The 24595-nt window shown below is 35.5% G+C and overlaps 1 protein-coding gene across 1 annotated transcript in view; it reads left to right on the plus strand.

Annotated features, from left to right (window-relative positions):
- The window catches only part of LOC138315848 (uncharacterized), a 78470-nt gene extending 71360 nt beyond the window's left edge, over nt 1–7110 (plus strand). The window contains exons 38-43 of the mRNA XM_069257149.1: nt 840–983; nt 1712–1741; nt 2060–2248; nt 4151–4342; nt 4741–4878; nt 5329–7110. Of these exons, the coding sequence (XP_069113250.1) occupies nt 840–983; nt 1712–1741; nt 2060–2248; nt 4151–4342; nt 4741–4878; nt 5329–5393 (758 nt within the window). The 3' untranslated portion in view covers nt 5394–7110. The remainder of the gene's footprint in view (nt 1–839; nt 984–1711; nt 1742–2059; nt 2249–4150; nt 4343–4740; nt 4879–5328) is intronic.
- The last annotated feature ends 17485 nt before the right edge of the window (nt 7111–24595 follow it).

Raw genomic sequence — 24595 nt, forward strand, 5'->3', positions numbered from 1 at the left:
GCTTTAAAACACTTTTTTGGCAGTGTCATGATCTCTAATATTTGTATATGATGTTGATATTTTATAGCGAGTTTACCAATATTATATATATATAAATTATTTGATTATTTTCATTATACCATTTTACTGATTCCATTCTATGGAAAATATCACATACAGTTGAGAGAAATTATTTTTAGTAGCTGGCACACAAATGTACACTGTACATGATTGTATGTCTCCAGATGTAAAATATCCCGAAAACCCAAGACAATTAAGGAAAAGGGATCGTTCTTTTCGTGCAAAAGCGTATATTGTATCCAAATTCTTATTAGAAAAAATGATTTCAAAGTTCATGGATCAAACTTAAACTGACGCAGGCATAAGCATTATAATGTGCTGCCCGAGCCATGTGGGGTTTTTTTGTATCGAAAATCACGTCATATCTTGGATAATCTCGTGTCCGGCTTTCCAATCCTATTGCAAATCAATTCTCCAAATTTAAATTGAACGTAAATCACACATTTTAATGCCCTTAACAATAACGCTATCATGATTTATGAAATCGGCGTACATTTTATAGAGAAAGCCTTCTTAAGTGTTGTGACGTCACGTGGTTGTATTGCATGAGTAGCCATGTAACAAAGGTTCAGACAACGAGTAAACGGCGGGAGATAAGCCTATATTTATAGTACAACCATAGGTATGAGAGAATAAATTTAGGTCAATAGAATAACATATAAAATCAAACTAAATCCAAAGTATAAATTATCATTGATAGTGATATTTATTTTATTTCATTAACATATTTGTATCGTCACCAAATGTTAAAGACATTAATAATTGCTATTAATTTGCAGAAGTGAGATTTGTAGTCCAAGGAGATCTAAACACGCATATTCAAAACAGTTCCAAGTCGGAGTTTGAGGCCATGTTGTTGGAACAAATAGCCACCAATCTAGGAATACCACTTAGCCGGATAAAGAATTTTGAAGTAATCCAAGGTAATATTCCATGAGTCTATTTATCTAGAATGCAAAAGGAAAAATAGTTTATATTAAGCATAGTAGTTATATGATAACGAACACATCATATTCGTCGCTTTACAATATGGACGAAGTGGAATAACTTTTTGACCTTCGGAATAATTCTATGATAGGATAGTCTACATGAACACACATGTGCCTAATGTTAGGAAAATTCTGGAGTCAAAGTGCAAAAGATAATTAGTATAACTATTGAAAGTGAGAAATAAACAAATGTAATTGATACATATCATTATAAAATTTCAAAATTGCAGCATATTCAAACGGGTTGCATATACATGAAAAAACCTTCGTGTATCTTATAATAAATGTTTTTGCATTAAAGCATGACAAAACATACCAATATAGAATCATACATGTAATGATATACATATATTATTTAGATAGCGTTTGAAGACGTCTGACCTACATTTGAACACGTAGTCATAAGTGATCTTACCCTTGTTTCGTTTTAATGCAATCTCAGGGAAGCATCATAGATGTGATATATGATGATGTGGATAGATGATTATATCACGAATAACCATTGCTCTGGTAATACTTCAATATAACTCAAATATATTTCGATACTTCATGAATAATTACTAGTACTCGCATTAAGCAAGACGTCTTTGAAACTAAGATGCTGTTATTTTAATTTTAAAAGGCTTTTGTGTAACCATATTTTCATTGTTTATTTTGAACAGTAAACTCTGCAAGACGAAAAAGATCTACTCGTAAGTTCACAAGACGAAAACTTATAACGCACAATCATTACAAATGGTGTATAACCTCAGTTTGACTTTGAGTAAATGTTACAATCATATATCAGTGCAAACAGGTGATATTATTATTTTAGCACCGTACATTATTGTTCTAACAAGTACAAGCGACACGTTATTATTTCTTGTTATTGCAAAATTAAATTGCAATCAATTTTCTAAGAAAATTATACTGAATATATCGATAATCGACTGACTTAGCCAATACTGTTTCGGATACAGAATATATTAATTAGCGACATTGTGTTACACTGTTTTGTTGTAATATTTCAGCCTCTTTCGTCGTGAGGTTCGTTATCACAGCCCCCACAGAGAGTTCAGTCATTTCTATAGACGATCTGGTATCTCAATTGGAAAATGAAATACTTGCCACTAACTTCACTTTGACTGATGCGAACGGAAACCCACTCACTTTAGATTCAACATCATTCAGTTCAAGAGTATACGTTGAATCCGAACCAGGTATGTCATAACAATACCAACGCTTTATTAATACAGGGTGTTTCAGAAAAAATGTTCCGAATATAAACTATCGTTACTTTTTCATAAAAAAATCATAAATTCACGAATTAAGACATTATAGACCGCAAATGATACCACCATTTGCTGGAATACAATCATTTACAGCCAGGATATAATAATAAAACATTATGACGTAATTAATGACATTACCTAAAACAATGATAAATGGTTTTCATCAAGGTACATTCGATCATAAATTGTACATTATTGCGGTAAAATAATCATTTTACGATGGAACTGCATCAGAGGTGAATTCAGAGCAGATAAATGTACCTAAATGTAACTCAGAAACAAACAAAAGTTTTTGAGACCAATAAAGGCAACATTCAGGCAAATTACTGACCAATGTCCAGATGACGTTATTCATACAAATGACGTTATTTACAAAAACTTTTGAAATTACTTTAGTTTGTTTAATGTGGCATTTAAACTGCATGTGTAACAATATACACATACCATTCAAATTGTATGGATATCCATGTTTAAATGGTTTACAATTTTTTTCAGGATCATTCTGGGTTTGGGTTTTATTAGGCCTCGTTTTCAGACGATAACTTGAGAAAAAATTTCTTCAAAGGATGTTGATCCAGTTTCCAGAGAATAACTTGAGAAACATTAACGAATTTTAATCAAATTTTACACAGTGGTAGCGTATGAGAACAAACATCTTGGGATTGAATTTGGGGTCAAAATGTCAACTGGAATATTCACTGTTACTAAAAATAGATTTTTTCACAAAATATTAGTTTCCAGACAATAATTTGAGAAAACATCAACGTATTCTTAATACAGCTTAGGATTGGATTTGGGATCAAAAAGTCAACTACAAAGGTCACTGTTACTAAAAATAGATTGTTTCACAAATTTTAGTTTCCGGATGATCAGTTGAGAACACATCAGCGGAGTATTTGTTCAAACTTCATACAATGGTTACATAGGGGATAACATAGTTTTGGATTGCATTGGGGGTCAAAATGTCAACTAGAAAGGTCACTGTTTCTAAAAATAGATTTTTTTTACAAAGTAATAGTTTCCAGACAATAACTTGAGAAAACTGCAACGTATTTTGATCAAATTTCACACAATGAAAGTATAGCAGAAAATACAGCATATGATTTAATTTTGGATCAAAAGGTCAACTACACACAAAGGTCACTGTTACTAAAAATAGATTGTTTCACAAATTTTAGTTTCCGAATGATAAGTTGAGAACACATCAACGGAATATTTTCAAACTTCATACAAAAAGCAAAATAGGGATAACATAGTTTGTGTATGAATTTGGGGTCAAAGTGTTACTGTTGCTAAAATATAGTTTGTTTCACAAATGTTCGTTTCCGGAGGATAACTTGATAACAGAATTTGTTAAAACTTCATACAATATTAGCATAACTAAGCAATAATAACTGGCCTTAGATTGGGAAAATGTAATTGACGGCAGGGGACGTGTGTTGCTTGTAACATTTGCTGTAAGCTTGTTAAACATTACAATCGGGACATGTGTTCTGAAACACCTTGTATGTAGCATAGATTCAAAATTCAATATAGAAATCTAATCTTTGTCGAAGCTTTGGGTAAATACTGTAAACCAACTTGTTTTCACGGCAACCTTATTGCGCGTTTTCATGCTCAATGACATTTCCATGGCTATCGAATTTTCACGACTTAACTGTATGTCTCACAATTGTAGTTATTTTTTTGCAGCAAGTGATAAAACCAATGATCAACATTTCAAAACATAGACTGTTTTAAGTAGGCAATATGTTAAAGGCGTCTTAGTCTATCAAAGTTATCATAATTGGTTTTTGTCTATACTTGATTTGATCTGTTCACTTTCCACAGAAAAAACAGATAAACACGACATAGTGATTATTGTGGTGGGGACAGTAGTTGGTATCCTGTGTCTGATTTTTATCATCGTCCTCATCCTGGTGGTGATGAAAAAGAAGAAGAGGGGCCTTGTATATGACGAACCTAGTCCATCCATCACACCAACGCCTTCGTATAGCGATGACAAACACGCAATGAAATCCTGTAAGTTTAAATAAATAAATCTGTGTAACAATCCGTGTTTTTTTTAGTTATGTTACATTTAACGTTATATAAAATAATAATAACTCTTGCGTATGTCTGCCTGCTAATAGATTCGATATGAAAGCGTAAGTGTACTGTCACTAGGTTACGTGATACAGTTTGCGCTTGTACGTGAGGGCAAACATAGCACACAAAACTCACACATCAAACATTAAACATGATAAGCAGAAGTGAATTACACCAATTTTGCTTGGAACCGAATTTCACCTGTAAACACACACTTTATTATTTGCTAAGTAAATATAATATACAATGTTGGCGCAAATACAATGGACAAACTAATACTTATAAAACCGCTTACAGAAATATTATAATAAAGCCTTTCATCTTCTTTATAGATATCCATGGCGTCTCGGCTAGTCCTCTTCCAGAGAAACCCGGAGCAGCGGGAAGCAGAAGCCCGGCTATTTCTGATCGGGCATCAACTAGCTCAAGTACAAACAAGCCAAGGTCTGATGCATCACTTTCTCGGGAAGGCAAGTTATTCAAATTATACAGGTCGTGGTTAAACCTCGTTTGACTAGAATTCATAACAGTTGAAGACTTGTTTTGGCCGCTTAGATAGAATAATTAATTGAATGATTTAATGTCATATCAGCAGCTAAAGTAATTTAAAGGAAAGTGATGTTAATTAGTAGAGAAAAGCTGGAGTACAGGATAACAAAATACCGACCAGTGGTCAGTACCGGAAAACGGTGACACAATAAACAAATACCCGGATTGATTCAACCTGTCGAGAACAACAGTCATTTCTATTCCGTTTTACACCTGATGGTATGCTGATCAATGTGAATTATATGTCACCAGTATATCATCGCGAATAATCGAGGCTGTGAATGTATGATACCATTGCAAGGTATTCAAGAACATTTCATGTGTAAACAAGTATTTTATTGATCAACTCTCATGTACTTGTTCCTTTTTAGGTTCCGCAGTGTCGCATGGAAACCGCAATGGCGCTCCAAGTAAAGACATGCCTCCTATTGGATAGCGATACTAGGGAACCGAAAGCGGAAACGGATGTTGTTTGAAGTCAACAACGATTAACAATTTTAAATGCATCTTCAAATATTCTAAACTACTGGTTGTATAAATGTGAAATCCAATCGAAGTAAACTATCGTTATAATAAACGGATTATAATTTGTTATTTGAAATTAAGATAAGGTTTTCATTGAGTGTAAAATGCGAATATTTGATTTGTAGCCTGAAGAAGGAAATATATCAATCTGAATAATTTGAAAAAATACAAACAACCAAAACAAAAGCATTTAATAATGTATTTGTTACAAAAGTATGTTGACTTAAAACAAAGAAAACAACTTGTAAACAAAAAAGCAACGAACATGGACTTGATAATCAAAAACTAAGTTTGTAATTCAGAAATTGTTACTGGACGAAACTCGGCTTTGGAATTCATCAAACGAGAAACTCATGCTTATACTATAAGTTAGTCTTAGCACAATATGATTATTGATAGAAGTCTAGTACTGTGATACTTATACCAGCAATGTTTTAGCAATATGATGTTTTTAAAGAAAAAATTTAGCTGTCGGCTAAGACCACTTAAAGCTTTTGTTTTAAGATCTTTTTCTCGCACGATTCCAGTCAGCAAGAATTTTTTAATTACATGCGTAGTAATTAAAGATGCTACACTGCCGATGAATGGTAATTATTTATATATTGAAAACAGGACCAGGTAAATTAGTATTTTTTCTACAGTTGCAAAAGTCACTTGCATTACACCATTACCACTAATCAAAAGTTAGAGCTTCTTATTTTATTTCAATATGAAAGTATTTAAACCAATCAATATCATCCCGAAGATAATCCATGACAATGTACCCTATATGGAATAAGCTACTGATTGCTCAGACAACAAAACCAAAACAAATTATTTTTGTTAATTAGACATATATATACACGATTAAACATCAATTATGCTCCGTCGGCGGTGGAACATCTTTAAATTACTTTTTTTCATTTTCTTTGGAACTTATATCATTAGTGATCATATATTTCATTCATAGTGTATTTTTAATCAATTATAATTTAAGGCAACTATTTTAATACTATGTAATTCCATATTTCTTTTTATATTGAGACATCCGCTAGATATTGGTATATGGAAAAGATGTACTTTGAAAAAAATCACTTTCACGAATAAAATAGAAAACAGCGAAATATTGAAAAACAATACCTGCAAAGCATTAACGGATCTTTTTTATTAAGAACTGCCGCTTATCATACTAAAGCATTTTCATTTATTGTTGAAAAAGTACTGATTGTTAGATTTTCTTTTAGTTGTACTGTTAATCTATACTGTTCTTCTAGCTCCTTATGCTCAGCTACAAAACTGAAACATTCGTAGTATCGACTGATTTTAATACTTATTTGAAATAAAGAATTTGTATAACAAAATAAAAATATATACGTATTTTATAAAAAAAATAACTTAGTATTTATTCTGAAATCATAGAAAGGTGCATTTCATTTCGGCTGATTTGTAACTGACACATATGTAGATAAACCAAATAGATGGTGGTAACCCTGCAACAATTGTAACCATTTATATTTCACAATTACATGTCACAACTGTGTGAATTTCAAGTAAGAAATGTCACAAAAATTGGTGGTTTTTTCGTTAATAATATTTTAACGTAATATCAAAAGGGAACATGGGTGAATAAATGCTTCATTTTTCTGCAATTTGGTGTTTGTCTCCTATGTTATATTTAATGAAAGCTCGCCAAGAGGTTTAAATACTACTTTGAAATCGGATTTGTTTATTTAGCAGTAATTGGAAAGATAAATTATTTCCCTTTAAGGTAAGATATGCGTCATTGGTGTGTGAAGCCTGTTTATTAAGAAGATCACAAACTTAAAAAAAAATCCGTCGTGTTCATACCCTTCAAACTAAAATAGATGTATATAAATGTATATGCTGTTGATTAAAAAATTCGTGCCATGTCAAGTTAATGAACTGTTTGTCGAAAGTCAATCAAAACTTATTTGCATGCTTGCGAGTGCGATTTGTCTCCCCTTAGACTTGCAAGCACCAGGCACAAGCTTTTAAAGTTATAAATAAAGTTGCATTGTATCTTATCTTAATTGACACTAGTTTCGACTGAAATTAAGCTGTGAGAATAATAGTAACGAAATAATATTGATTTGACCAATAGAACAAACAAAACTGTTTACATAAATCAAAGTCATTATCAAAATTTAAACGTAGCAGGTAATTTCAGTTTTTTTCTTTACATGGCTTTATATTTTTTCCGGATTGTTTTGAATGTGTGGCATTTCAGTAAAGATGGCCTGACGTCATAGAACGTGAACATTCTGGTTGGGCCGAAAAGATACAAACACAGTATGGCGATTGATAATACCATGTATATGTTGTTTGAATACTTTTGTATCTTGCACGTACAATAGTGAAATCGTTTAATTCATACTGTAGATTGTTTTATTATTTTTTTTAATTTTCAGTTGTTTTTAATCCATGGGCTGCTATATGAAGTCTCAAATTGAAGTGATATTACTTTTGAATAATTTGAATACATTTTAGGTAGACTACATTTAGATTTATAATTACCTTTCGTAGCTCTGTAAATGCCGAGCACGACACATTGCGCGCGGTTTCGAGAATCCTAAAATACCCAAAGATTTGTTTTAAAGTATGATAAAAAGTAACTATCAACTGACTCATTTGTATGTCATAAACTCAATTTCATATTTTTGACGAAAAAATTATCCAGAATGCGTACATTTGTGACTCTGAAAAAAGACGAAATTCGGGATCTCAGCAGTACTGTACATTTGATATTGGCTGCCGTGCGCTTGGGGAAATCAATCACACATCGTAAGGTTTTTTTACCAAGAGAGACTTAGAAAACAGTAATCGCTTATTAAAATATCAGTATGGTATTTAAGGGAACTTGCTGTTGAATTTGTAATTTCAAGCTGATATTAGCAATATTTTGTCAGTATCCTTTACCAAGGTTAACGTATTGTCGCTGGCTTGTTTTGCACGACAGAGTCAGACCGCACGTCGTCGACATCGTTACTGACTTTCTGCTACAGAATAACGTCTATATACTCCCTTGGCCTACACCACTCCCTGGCATAAAAGTATCATCTGTAGAACACGTTTGAAACGAATTGGAACGCAGTCTTCATCTTGTAAAACTGCAAACGGTGGTCACACACGCTATTGATCGTGTACAGTCACATTTGACACTGATGAAATTAACGACGCTCTTTTGGTTTTTATCCTTTACAAAATATGTTCTGAATTTTTATTTCATGCAACATTATCAACATTTTCTCTTAATATACATTCCAAGGCAATAAAATACAGGTTTATCTTTCTTTACATAGAGATGAACATATTTTGATAATCAACGTCATTTCGGAATATCGATTGATGATGGGCATCTAGGTCGTTTTTGCGCTTAAAACAAATACATTTTTTTTTGTCAGACAAGCGCTTTTTATTCACCATCACTGTAAGTTCCTCTGATAAGATAATTTTATACAAATTGAATGCATTACATATAAACGGGCACATTTAAACGGTTTTCTTGGCATTGAATCAAAATTCTAAACTGTTATCCCGTGAAAGCGTACTAAAATGTATATCCGGGTTTGGTGATAGTTTATCTCGAATGCATTGGGGAATCTTAATCATCTTAAAGGTCTTCTCGAGTGCCTTTTAATGGAAGCCCCTTGGTAGAGTTGGATTTAATTTGTTTTTGATGAATTATGAAGAGCTCATACCCCCCGAAAAATGATAACCGAATTTTAATTTTTGATGAAATTCGAATGAATTTTGAACTGATACAATCATACCATCCGTGTATGATTTCACTATCAAGTAAGTTTATGCAAAGAATTGATTCCTGGTTCAATGGCTACATTGTGTGTAAATATGTATAACTTGTATACTTGTTTTGAGTTCAAAGATAAACTTTGGTGCTTTCTGTTTGTGCCGTCAGCCGGGATCGAATTCGCGACCTCCGACTTACTGGTCTGCCGCTCTTCTGACCGCGTTAAAATGAAAATATCCCCCTAGCAAGAACTCATCCATATTCATCATATACAACTGAATCCTTCTACATATTAGATTATTTTTGTTAAATGACATCATCATGAAGATTTTTTTCTTCCCATTATTAATTATAATAAACACAATTCAAGAATACAAAATCACAATATATTAAGTGGTTTCAATTCGAACAAAGCGTAACTAGAGCGGACTCGTACAACACACAACAAGAATTACTACGAAACCCGATAAAAATTACTATATGATAATCTTAACTGATCACCAAGCCATTGATTGGCTGGCTTAACTTCATTGATGAACATTTTTAATACCAATTCAGTAGATTACATTCCATGCTATTCGCCGAAATATAAATATATAAATACCCAAAGTACATGTTTTATGTATATTTAAAGTACTGTTAGGATAGGTAGGCTTAACCGACATTTGGTTTATCGAAAAGTTAATGATAATATTTAGTAGGATTCTCAGTTTAAAATGTTCTTGTTTCTATGAAGGATAGTGGAATTCTACCCGAGGGTCCCGAAATGTTTTACATTTTGTGATTCCGAAGGTAGAATATCCGTATCTTCCTCTCTTACCTCGACGTTTTGTTACAATTTTACAACTATGATATTCCGCCATTTTGAAATAAATGAAAATGCAAGTGCAAGTTTATTTTCCATACATGAAAATTGCGTAATACCATTGGTTGCATATTTTATAGTAAAACTAGCATACTTTATGAAAAACCATTACCGAGATAGTAGGTATTTTGTTAACGCCATGACGTCACGAAGTTGCATTGCATGGGGCCATCAAGTATTACACCCGTAGTTATAAGAGAATGATACTTTCACCACACTTCCATCCAATTGCATACATTTAATTTTACGTAGACCTACATTATTTCATGACCAGCTCAGTCATGTTCACTTAGTGTATTTCGTTGACTTTTATGAATAGGTAGACTGTTACAGACAAACTTCAATTAAAGTATTTTAAAGTCTGGTTTTTAATTATCTTAATGGACGACTAATTTATTATTGATGACAGATCCATCATAAAACATAAAGATAAAGTATAAATACGTGTGTGGCTTTCCTTCATTTCTCTATGGTCATACTGTACAAATGAATCTCTTCTTGTTTGTGGTATGCTATAGCTATAACATTTAGCACGTTTGGTAGATTTCTGATTGTAAAACCAAACTCAGATTATGCAACATTTTGACAAGCTATTGCATATTACCTTGGTTTATAGTTATATATAGCACAGACTGAGCGATCGACGCACTGTTTAAGGTTGGAGAATTTATGTAATCTGACATTTATACGGCTAGATCAAAAACAATATCAGACCTGCAGTTTTATTGGTTTTGTTAGTTTATAAATACATCAGCTTAACTCTCAGTTTTTATTCATCTCATTCTAGCTGCACGTGTCAGTGATAGGTTATATTTTTACTTTTTCTCCCTCTTCTCCAGTAGTCACCTGGAAGTATATACACTATTCCCTACTGTCTCCCTCGTTTCCAGTAGTCAACTGGACGTAAATACACTATTTACTACTGTCTCCCTATTCTCCAGTAGTCACCTGGAAGTTAATACACTATTCCCTATTGTCTCCCTTTTCTGCAGTAGTCACCTGAAGTAAATACACTATTCCCTACTGTCTCCCTTTTCTCCAGTAGCCGACTAGAAGTATATACACTATTCCCCACGCTCTCCCTCTTCTCCAGTAGACGACTGGAAGAAAGTACACTATTCACTACTGTCTCCTTCTTCTCCAGTAGTAGACTGGAAGTATATACACTATTCCCTACTGTCTCCCTCGTTTCCAGTAGTCAACTGGACGTAAAAACACTATTTCCTACTGTCTCCCTATTCTCCAGTAGTCACCTGGAAGTATATACACTATTCCCTATTGTCTCCCTTTTCTGCAGTAGTCACCTGAAGTAAATACACTATTCCCTACTGTCTCCCTTTTCTCCAGTAGCCGACTGGAAGTATATACACTATTCCCTACGGTCTCCCTCTTCTCCAGTAGACGACTGGAAGAAAGTACACTATTCCCTACTGTCTCCCTCTTCTCCAGTAGTCGACTGGAAGTATATACACTATTCCCTACTGTCTCCCTTTTCTGCAGTAGTCACCTAGAAGTAAATACACTATTCCCTACTGTCTCCCTCTTCTCCAGTAGCCGACTGGAAGTAAATACACTATTCCCTACTGTCTCCCTCTTCTCCAGTAGTCACCTGGAAGTATATACACTATTCCCTACTGTCTCCCTCTTCTCCAGTAGCCGACTGGAAGTATATACACTATTCCCTACTGTCTCCCTCTTCTCCAGTAGCCGACTGGAAGTATATACACTATTCCCTACTGTCTCCCTCTTCTCCAGTAGCCGACTGGAAGTACATGTATATACACTATTCCCTACTGCCTCCCTCTTCTCCAGTAGTCACCTGGAAGTATATACACTATTCCCTACTGTTTCCCTCTTCTCCAGTAGCCGACTGGAAGTATATACACTATTCCCTACTGTCTCCCTCTTCTCCAGTAGCCGACTGGAAGTACATGTATATACACTATTCCCTACTGCCTCCCTCTTCTCCAGTAGTCACCTGGAAGTATATACACTATTCCCTACTGTCTCCCTCTTCTCCAGTAGCCGACTGGAAGTATATACACTATTCCCTACTGCCTCCCTCTTCTCCAGTAGTCACCTTGAAGTAAATACACTATTCCCTACTGTCTCCCTCTTCTCCAGTAGTCACCTTGAAGTAAATACACTATTCCCTACTGTTAAATACACTATTCCCTACTGTCTCCCTCTTCTCCAGTAGTCACCTTGAAGTATATACACTATTCCCTACTGTCTCCCTCTTCTCCAGTAGCCGACTGGAAGTAAATACACTATTTCCTACTGCCTCCCTCTTCTCCAGTAGCCGACTGGAAGTAAATACACCCGACTGTCTCCCTCTTCTCCAGTAGCCGACTGCAAGTATATACACTATTCCCTACTGTCTCCCTCTTCTCCAATAGTCACCTTGAAGTAAATACACTATTCCCTACTGTCTCCCTCTTCTCCAGTAGTCACCTTGAAGTAAATACACTATTCCCTACTGCCTCCCTCTTCTCCAGTAGTCACCTAGAAGTAAATACACTATTCCCTACTGTCTCCCTCTTCTCCAGTAGTCACCTGAGAGTAAATACACTATTCCCTACTGTCTCCCTCTTCTCCAATAGCCGACGTGAAGTAAATACACTATTCCCTACTGCCCCCCTCTTCTCTAGTAGCCGACTTGAAGTAAATACACTATTCCCTACTGTCTCCCTCTTCTCCAGTAGCCGACTGGAAGTAAATACACTATTTCCTACTGCCTCCCTCTTCTCCAGTAGCCGACTGGAAGTAAATACACCCGACTGTCTCCCTCTTCTCCAGTAGCCGACTGCAAGTATATACACTATTCCCTACTGTCTCCCTCTTCTCCAATAGTCACCTTGAAGTAAATACACTATTCCCTACTGTCTCCCTCTTCTCCAGTAGTCACCTTGAAGTAAATACACTATTCCCTACTGCCTCCCTCTTCTCCAGTAGTCACCTAGAAGTAAATACACTATTCCCTACTGTCTCCCTCTTCTCCAGTAGTCACCTGAGAGTAAATACACTATTCCCTACTGTCTCCCTCTTCTCCAATAGCCGACGTGAAGTAAATACACTATTCCCTACTGCCCCCCTCTTCTCCAGTAGTCACCTAGAAGTAAATACACTATTCCCTACTGCCTCCCTCTTCTCCAGTAGTCACCTTGAAGTAAATACACTAGTCCTTACTGTCTCCCTCTTCTCTAGTAGCCGACTTGAAGTAAATACACTATTCCCTACTGTCTCCCTCTTCTCCAGTAGCCGACTGGAAGTAAATACACTATTTCCTACTGTCTCCCTCTTCTCCAGTAGCCGACTGGAAGTAAATACACCCGACTGTCTCCCTCCTCTCCAGTAGCCGACTGGAAGTATATACACTACTGTCTCCCTCTTCTACAGTAGTCACCTTGAAGTAAATACACTATTCCCTACTGTCTCCCTCTTCTCCAGTAGTCACCTTGAAGTAAATACACTATTCCCTACTGCCTCCCTCTTCTCCAGTAGTCACCTTGAAGTAAATACACTATTCCCTACTGTCTCCCTCTTCTGCAGTAGTCGATGAATGAATACCCATAATTGTTATGTTGATGCCAATTCGTCCTTTAGTATTAGTTATATTCTGGTCACACGAAATCCTATTCAACTTGCCTTATCTTCATGATAATATAAACACACATAGTTAGAAAACTTAATGTTGCCGGTTGATATCTGATAGTATAACGGATTGCCTTAGGATATCTGCCTAACTTGTTCAACTTAATATGACCTGTAAATTGATTATATCTTCTATAAATTGTTATTTTAGGATAACGTGTTAATACAAAATACACTAAAATAGACAAAACATTTGAGGATCGCCAACCAGATTCCACTTATGTGTAAACAAACTGCCGAATGCTTGTATTTCACTTTTCGCAAGGGGTGTTAGTACAACAAAACCATAATCAGGTTCAACAGGAAGTTTACTTTGAAAGATCTGTGTCTGTTTAATGCTTGAAGGATTACAAAAAGGAATATGCGATCAGTTCCAACTTCCGCTAATATAAATATGGCGAAAGGTCGCGAATGGGATACGTTCATCAGATAAATTATATCAATGCCCTAACCGGCTTGTAAACTATCTAGCAAGTAAAGACATTTCTACAACTATATTGGCTGAGATATTAAGGGTTCAATACAAATCTAAACACTGGAACATATGGCAACGAAAATCTTGTAGGCGGTTACGTGTACAATATAGTTAGGTTCGACCGGGCAAGAATCACATTTCAAGCGGTGCGATATTCGAAAAGATAAGATGATCAAATAGAATGAGATGGGAACAACGGTTGACTAGAGTTAAGATCTGTTCGCTATTTCCTATTTTCAACTTAAAACGTTATTGCTATGGTCAACTGTAACTTTTCTCATTCAAAAGCCTCGCAGATAAATGGACAAACGCAATTTCAGCCATGCCAAATGAACACTGCTATCCTAAGACGACCGTTGAACACCTGGCAATGCTATACCGGGTATTAGGAGCACGTGTCTGAATACACTTTGTAGTGATACTTCACGAATATTTGCTATCAGGATAGTTTTACAGAAAGCGAAATGTTCATTATTGTGTTTAGTTGTAATCTTGTAATCAAGGAAAGCATTTATTACTTTATAGTAATTAACCAGATACACATATATGTACTATATTTTACACGAATTTATAATAGTTACTACTCTCGCATAATATGTATTATGCAGGTGCAATTCACTGTCCTTGTTATATTTGATTATGTTGACGTAACATGCTTTTTTTAATGAAGGGTATTAAAATGACATTACAGAATTGTTTAAATCGTTATACTCTTTGTGTAGCCCATGCACGTGCATTTTTGATAAAAAAAGTTGTTGCGAATGTTAAAGGTAGGTTTCGCCCAATGAAATATAAAGTTTACGAAATTGAAATTTAACCTGTACATAGATATAATCTTCAGATCATGTTCGATGCATACAGTGAAGAATATGGGTGGTTAGTTACCTAGTTTGACCAGGAAAATGCTCCTCTAAAAATAGAGCGAAGTTAAGCTTAAGATAGAACATGACGATTTTTTTCCAAAACGAGGCCGTATCATAGAAGTGACAACAACAACAAATCGAAATACGATGGATTGTTTATACATGTCATATACACTTCAAGTTACTTACATACGTTCGCTAGCTTAGCACATCAAACATATATGTAGTTAGTCTGCCGCTGTATGTGCGCTGGCACATGTGTACCACGTGCAACACAGTCCAAACAGAATCCGGGCTAGTTCCGCTTTTGATGTGGCTTCTGTTTCTTTTATTGCTACATGCCATCTCTGAGTTTCATTCCCTACATATATATCCTAGGGTGCTACCGATTCCATTCTAATATCCTACTCTTTGATGCCGATTCTGTTACATTTTTTTCTCACACGCTTTCGTTCAGCCAATTTGTTTACTTTTAGTGCGTAACAATACGCATGCGCGAAACTTCGACAACCCATTCCATCGCAGCTTCATTTGCATACAATCCTGTCAGCCTGACGATCGTAATAAATCAAGGATTTCCTTCAATTTTGTATTCAAGACACATTTGTTCCATCTCATACACACTAAGAAATTAAATTGAGGTATTTTTGATGTTTTTTTCACATTTTCTTCCGTTTATCGGATTTTACAAAAAAATCTTTATTTGGTTGGGCGAAACCTACCTTTAATAGAGAGATGTACATAATAATAAAGGTCAATATTTATATTTAGATTAAATGATTAAAAGTCTGGCGTGATTGTTACAGTAATGCAGGTGCAGGATCGCACTAATTATGTGACGCCATTGCAACTTGTAATCCATGGATTTTTGAATCCTTTACATACACGTCAATTTTAAGATAATGTGATTTGAAACACGAAATATATATGATTCTTAAACTTCGTTGCGTTAGATTTGATTATTTATACTAGAATTTGAACGATTCTAAACTGCCATTTACCATTTATCAGTACTTTTAGATTCTCGATAACTAGAATAGGCAGATACAATCATTTAACAGGAAACACTTAGGATTTAAAACATTTTTCGTATCCTATGATTGCCTCCTAATTAGTGTTCCTGTCAGAATAATGTCCCTGCCACAAAATCTGCGTGTAAAATTAGACACACGAATGTTGGCATATCTACGGATGGTGATGAGTGACGAGAAGATAGTTAGATTCGACTATAGTTCACCCTAGTGACGACTTGTCAAGGTCATGTCGACAATTATATTGCAGCTATATACTATTGTAAGAAAATTTCTTCTATCAGATAATGCTGATACAGTTGTGTCGACAACATTGCGATCAATGCTTATCGTTATAACAACCAATGCTAATCGATATGGATTAGAAAATCAGTTTGTACCTGCATGTTGTGCCTATTACGGCGTGTGAAGGTTCCAACGGCTTGGATGTAATTTTTTTTTATCTTTGATCGAAACCCCCTATTGATTGGCAAAGTCTTTATCTGTTTTATCTTGTTATTTTTCCGTTTTTGTGTGTATTAGCATATCTGAATGGTAAAGAAATCAGTTTTGTTGTGCATGTGCTTTTAAATTTCATTTATATAGAGATGGAACAGTGTTTTGATTGCGTTAAAGGTGGTATGAACGCAATGGGATACAGACATATTCAATGTAGCGCGTTAGCGCTACATGTAGAATATGTCTGTATCCCATTGCGTTCATACCACCTTTAACGCAATCAAAACACTGTTCAATCTTTATATTTACATAAATAAGTCTACTTTTACGTCAAATTTAAAACGGCGATGGTTGCTAAGTTGGGTAACTACGGTAGTCAGGATGACCGAAGATATAGTTCCGATTGTTGAATGTTATAGGTGCAGTTTGATTTGAAATATAACAATGACACCTTGAATTATTTTTTAATTATTTTTTTTTTCAATTTGATAATGTATCAACAATGTTCATTTCGAATAAAAATTGAGATAACCGAGGCGGAACAACTACCGGTATCGTTGTCAGGGTAGTGATGCGGCTCGAAGTGGAGCGAGCCGCCATATTTGATTTTTAACCGAGGACAGTATCTGTGAAATAGCCTGTTGATCAAATGGTATGACTGTAATGTATGTATCGGTCTACGTACGCGATATAGACTAAAATCTTCATAGTCACGACTTTTATTTTATAGTACGGAACGGATGACAGACAAGTGTTTGCATGGTGTGTGACTGACGTAACTATGGATTTCCTCGAACATTCCTGAGGAAAGCCCCCGGTTGTAGCCTCGACCAGCGATTCATTTTGTTGTTTATTACCGTTACAATGCTTGAACACATTTATTCTGTTTTGATGTCAAATACATTTTAATTGGATCTAATAACAACTCTTTAATATTATTTTGAATCCGACAACGAGGAAACTTTGTTTACACTTCATGCAGTAGGCCAACCGAGTAGGCTAATGACGAGCATGATATTGTCTGTGCCGCCTAAGGATCAGTCTTGAGACAAATAGAAGACCGAAATCGTTTTTTAGTTTATTATTATTTCAAAGCAAATCTGTCATCTATGAAAAGGTAAAATGTACATTAAGTAATTAAAGTTTATTTAGATTACCATATGACGCAAAATCTTACCGAAGCGTGAACTAGAAGTAGTCCGATCCTACTCTGGGTTTGTATTCATACGTCGTTGCGTTTACGCTAATTTGAACGCAACTCCCCTCCCATTGACATATAGGGGCATATGTAAATATAAAATCATAACCAACAAAACATTGACTCTGTATTTAGGTGTTACTAACAGTATATTTTTGGGCGGAGAGATATTACGATGTGTTATGTGGCGGCTAGCTTCCCTGAATGTGACGAGGAACAACCGATCACCAATAAATATAAATATTGAGTTAAATTTATAAAATAAACAAGTTCACCAGAACCTGTATTGCTATATTTTTTTATGTTTATCTAAATTCCCGTCAATTATATGTTGAAAATTCAAATGACATTCACTAATGCTCGCGTCTTTTCAAAATTTGAAAATGAACTATTTTGAGCTTGACTTGTTGGGGAACCTCTATGTAATATATGACTCACGAACACGTTGGTGTTTACGGCCTCCATACCTACCAGATTAGACCTAACTGCGAAACTACTATCATCGAATATTCATTTTAGTGTAGATTTAATTCGTATCTCAAGTCATACGCCCGCTTAACTACATGTATTCGTCTGATTGTCAGTGATTTTGATAATAAGTGTCAAATCAATATACAAAATTTTTAAATAGTTACACAAATTCAGTTTTATTTTATTTCTTTGGCATTACAAATAGGTAGGAGTGTATGGATGCGTGAATATTTTTTTTCCTTTTGCTAGGTAATTGATATTTTCGACTGTTACCAATTGCAAGTGTTATAACAAAAAGACAATTTTATTACATCGATACAGCCAATTTAATTATTAATCATTTTGTGTAAACCACACAAACATACCAAAATTGTAGCTATAGTAAGTTGTGAGACGATCTATTATTTGTGACAGAATTATTTCATAATTTTAGAAACTTGAACATAAGTGTACATTTGAAAATACTATTGTGAGTTATCTGCTGACAGTAAAAATCAAAGAGTTTTCAAACACGTGATCGATTACGATAACACCATACACTTTTAATTATATAACATAAAATGCTATTTTTGTAATTAATGTGCCATTATTGGCTTATTTATCTCGTGTTTGCCTCATTGTATGTTAAGAGCGGACGTTTTTTATAGATTATCTAACTTTCACCCGATCCTTTTGTCTTTTTGACAAGACAATATGATGATAATTTCTAAACATCATACAGAAAATTTGGTTTTATTATTTATTATCTTGATAAACAAAATGGCCAACTTACTTTTTTGATATCTTTATTAACATTTGTATGTCACAAAACTAAATGAATCCATCTTAACATCCACACATTTATACCTGACATGACATTCAGTTTAAATGTGATTGTATTGCAATCATTTAGTGTCAACATCGTATTCTATTGTATAGTATTTTGAATACATAAATAATATATCTAAGCTACTTAATTCAAAGAAAAACCATCGTCATAACACAAACTCACGAGTGAAGAACATCCACAAGTATGGTTTTAGAGAGGTAAGAAAATGGAAAATAATGCATTCATTCACTGGATGCGTTTGAAGACGATGATTATTCAGCAAGCTAACTTGATTACATATCAGAGGAAAACGGGTGGCCTACGCTTCAGTCCATTATGTAAGTAGTGTTAATAAACCATATGAAATGCCTGAAAACGTACTAAGCGAGAACAATGTTACACACGAATAGACATGTATGTTAGCGTTTATGTGACCCAACAATAATAGCGCTTAATACAATGTAAGTTTAATCTGAAGCTGTTGCTTATTATCATTGATCATTAGAGTGTGATCGCATTGCAGGGTGATTGGTAAGTTTCATATATATACTGAGCGCCGATGAAAACGCAACACTTTTTAATTGAATATTTTTCAATTAAAATTTTTGTTCATATCAAACAAATTAATAATGTAAAACTTTGAGCGCCTTACCTATGTATACAATAATGATTCGCATGACTGAACTTGCTCTCGGGCCGTGAAGCGGTCGATTGTTGAAAAAGAACCTGCACGTGCACTCTGTATCAATGTGCGCTTGGTCTACTCATTACACGTGTACAGTCCTTGTGGATTGGAAGACTTTTTTTTCTCCACATTCAGATTTTGAAAATGACGTTTAGTTTGGAAAACGATGCCACGACTTTCGGATACCCAGCGTCACGAAGTTAGGGGTATGTTGGCAGGCGGACTTCTGCGGCGTGACATTGCGCGTATAATTGGATGTTTACCTTCTACTATTGTGAGACTTCATCAGTGGTATGTTCAAACGGATTCCCTCAATGATAGACAGCGCCCTGGAAGGCAACGACTGACGTCGGATCGACAGGACCGTTACATCCGGGTCACCCATCTCCGTGACCGCTTTCAAACTGTCTCCCAAACGGCCAGCACAACAATAGGTATCAATGTAAGACGAATTTCGGTTTCTACTGTCCGCCGACGTTTGCGTAGCGCCGGTTTGAAAGCCTGTAGACCCTTCCGTGGGAACATGTTGACACAACGTCGACGTCAAAATCGCCTGACGTGGACTCGGAGTCATTGACGTTGGTTCATGCGCCAATGGAGACGCGTACTGTTTACGGATGAATCCCGATTCCATCTCCGTAATAGTGACAGTAGTATTTGGCGTGTGGAGACGACAGGGAGAGCGTCCGCGAATGTAACCGTTGGGGTGGTGGCCTGACAGTGTCATGGTGTGGGGAGGGATATCCTTCGACCGCAGGACGCCGCCCCTTGTTATCGTGGACGGTAATCTGACGGCCTGGCGTTACATCGACGAAGTCCTACAAACTATCGTTGTACCGTTCTTTCGTAATATTCCCGACGTCGACATTCTACAGCAAGACAATGCTTGTGCGCACTCAGCAAGGCTGACCACAGACTTCCTTAATCAACAGAACATTCAAACACTGCTCTGGACTGCCTTCTCCCCTGACCTCGGTCCGATTGAACACTTGTGGGACCAGTTAGGTCAAACTGTGAAAAACTGTCAGCCACAACCGCAAAATCGACGTGAACTTTAAATTCAGCCAGTTAGAATTCAGCTTCTGTTTCGGTCCATGCCACGTAGGCGTCGTGCTTGTGCGGAGCCAAATGGTAGCCACATCAGATATTGAAAGTGTGAAAATGAATTTGGGTGGTAGCGTTGAAACGTTTGTCTCATACCAATTCACGGGCAATCTTTGACTAACTCACTGGTAGGAAACGACTCTCGAAATGTATACCTTTGTAATGAAATAAAAAAAAAAATCTGTGAAATTTTTGTTACCATTAAATTTTGCATATTTTAACAGTGTTGCGTTTTCATCGGCGCTCAATATAGTACCATAATATCGCCCTGTTAACTTAAGTCGACAACGCGTGATCGTGACAGAGCAAGATCGCAGGTATCTCTGCGTCTATCACGGGTATGTAGTGGTATAAATGATCAATATGCAGAACTCTAAGCAGTGCTGCAACTTGATCTAATAATATACACACAGTAACCGATGAAAGAGTCAATAAAAATGCTAAGAAATAAAAAGCAATATGTCAAATTATATTATTGGGTTTATACAAAGTGTCTTCTTTTCATCATGAAAAGACATATGTTCACTTATAGCAATGCACTCTAAGAATTTATTTTCATTATACGACTGGCAAATTTTATTAGGGGTGTTTAACGCAAGTAAACACCATAATTAGCCGCTAACGATTTACACATTAGAGTGTACCTTCGCTTTCCATACATCAATCATTCAACTTCTGTGTAAGACGAAGCAATTCAGCGGTTGTTGTGTAAGCCGTGTAGAAAGAAATCAGATACATTAAAGCCATATGGCTGTATTCTACAAAGAAACATAAACAGTATCTGGTTAAAATGTTCAGAAAAAAATTTGTTTGATAATCTATTACCTGTCAAAATCGTCTCCAAAAGAAATTACTGGAATTCAGCTAACGTGTTTTTTTTGAAAACAAGCATAGGTAAGAGAAAATGATGTAGGTTACCATTTTCTTTTGACTTCATGAATCCATATCCCAAATACTGACACTTGTTAAATGCAACACATTATATTATGATAATGTGGTGAAGGCAGATATCGAATCATCTTGATTAACGGATGTGTCTATGAAGAATAAACGTTCTAATTACGTTTGGATAAATTGCAGATACAATACACGTATTAATGTGCAAAATGGAGTTTGTGTTTCACATCTCAGAGCTATTTGGCTTCCCATCCACAAAATTTATCGTAACCCGAAACTATCATTGCAGCATTTTGATGTATAGCATTGGTTATCAAGGCAAATTCAATCTCTTATGGAAACATTATATCTGGCAAAACTTCTACAAGATTAATTATTTCTTTAAAATGTTTTCAACATAAAACTGGACATCTTTAATAAATGTATCGTCATTATTGTGCTATGCATTTTCGAACCTTAAATACAATCTGTCTGCATACAATTTAATCTTCAATTTATTTAAAAACAAAGATCGATTCCAAGACATACACAGGTGGCGGGATTCAGGGCAGCATTAAGTATGTCAGGAATTCTAGGAATGTTTAGAAGGCAAGTGTCATTGCGGTAGTTTGAGTGTTTACCATTACCATGGTAATGCGGTCACACTCCCTGTGCTATAACGGGGGTGTAATCTCTACACACCTCCCGACCTGTAATTGCTGCTCGACCGGGGTCAATCTACATCCTAATTGATTTCTTATTTTAGACAAGTACTTGGCAGGCGACCTATAGCGCAATACTTCAATGTTCTGTACGATAGCATTCTTTTCCGTGGTATCGGAAATTACTTGTGTATATGAAGAAAACAATTGCTTCTATGATGTTGGAAATATTACAAGGCATATTATAATATAATAAATCGATAACTTCAGTCTGAATGGAAACCAAAATACTTTTATACTACAATACAATACACAACATATGAAAACAACATAATATTATCATCATTCATCTTAAACAAACTTTTTGACAGCCCTTTGCCCTGCAGGTAGGGCGTTAGAATTGTACCTGCTGCCCCTATTGCATGATCGTAAAAGGCGACTAAATTTAGGATCTTATATTTTTTCTTCTTCCTAGCTGACTTTGTTTCCTAATGCCTCCCTTGGCACTGCCTCACTTTTGGCTTTGATTTGAGCGTTCGCCCCTGTGAGGAAGGCTCTGGGTTCTTCCCGCTGGCCGAGACACACAAAAGTCTATAAAAGTTGTAGTTTCTGCTTCTGCTAAGCGCTGAGCATGCAGGAAGTGGGATGACTGGTTTGCCCGTTGTCAGTATAATGTGACCGGGTTGGGTGTGTTGCTTGGTGTCTTCGGCAGCATGCTTCAGTGATATAGCACTATAAAAGGGGCAACAGTTCCACTATACAAGAAGACACAACATGAACATACCACAGTCTCCAACAACACGCACCTCGCACTTCACAAACGCTACACACTGCATACAAGGGAGTCCGTCCTTACATGACCCTGGCGTTATTTTGGACGCTAAAATAATCAGACTAACACAACCTTTTTTCCAATGGCAGTGTTTAACTAAGTTAGCAGTTACGACGTAACTTCAATTATATTTTTCTCCATTTTCGATACCAAACAAATGCTAATAAGTTTATATTCTAATTGAAAGCAACATTTTCTTCAACAATTATTTCGACGGCAAATTAAAAACTGAAAATAAAAACACGTGTCTCAAAATGTCCTGTGTAATGACATTAAAATGTGTTTCCCTTTCTTTTTTTAGTCTTGCTGACTTCTAAATATGTGGGGGTCTTTGAATGGAAATGCTATTACATAGTGTAGATATACTCATATCATATAACACCACCAATGCATAATTATTGGAACAAATCCCAAGTTAAATTTATAAAGGCCTATTGTATCTGCTCTATAGTGTCAATATCGTAATAGACAGCGAGTATGGTGCAGTAACTACAGAACAATAGCATGATGCAAACAAGACGAGAAACAACACCTACAATGTGACCATAAAACGAACAACGAGGACAAAATAATAGTATCATGTACTAAAACAACAAATACATGTCTATTAGGACAACAAACAAAATAATAACAACCACATTGGCTACTATTCTACACTTTATCTCATACATCGAGTATTGTTTCCAAATCATATAGTGTCAATGTATTTAAGGATTGATTGTCAATTTTGTTGCTTGCATTGACTGATGAAGAAAGTTAATCTCGTGCAAATGAAGTGAACTGCGAAGCAGTTCATGTAACATTTGCACGAGATTAACTTTCTTCATCAGTCAATGCAAGCAACAAAATTGATAATCAATCCTTATATTTACATTAACCAATTTAAAAATTCCGCTGTTGAAAAAAGTCAAATTATATGTGTTCGGTATAAGATTATTATACAATTTTGCAACATTGTACCAGTTATCGTACATGTATGTACAGCTACGGAACAGCCGCCAGTCAGTTCTTCTCGTCACCAAGGCAACACAAAATGTAGTTCCGAAAATAACTTCATTCTTTGTGCGTTGTTACGATAAAAAACGGCGATTTTGAAATATTGTTTTTATATTCAAGAACTAATGGCTTAAATTTTATCATAAAACATTATTATGTAGCTTCAAATACAAAAACTGCTGCGCAGTACTAGCAGTGCAGTCAATGTGTAATCCGGTCGCTCGATTGAGCAGGGGTCCGGTTTCGAAGAAAATGACGATTGTGGTGAAAATGCTGAATGGTTGGTATCTAAACATAATCAAACCTTTTAAAACTCAATTATAATTGTTATGGAATTAACTGAATGTTGTATTTCCGTCTGATAATTATTTGTAGCTGACATTTAAATATGTATTAACTAAACCTGT

This window comes from Argopecten irradians, chromosome 2 (assembly GCF_041381155.1).
Source record: "Argopecten irradians isolate NY chromosome 2, Ai_NY, whole genome shotgun sequence".
NCBI classification, from domain to species: Eukaryota; Metazoa; Mollusca; class Bivalvia; order Pectinida; family Pectinidae; genus Argopecten; species Argopecten irradians.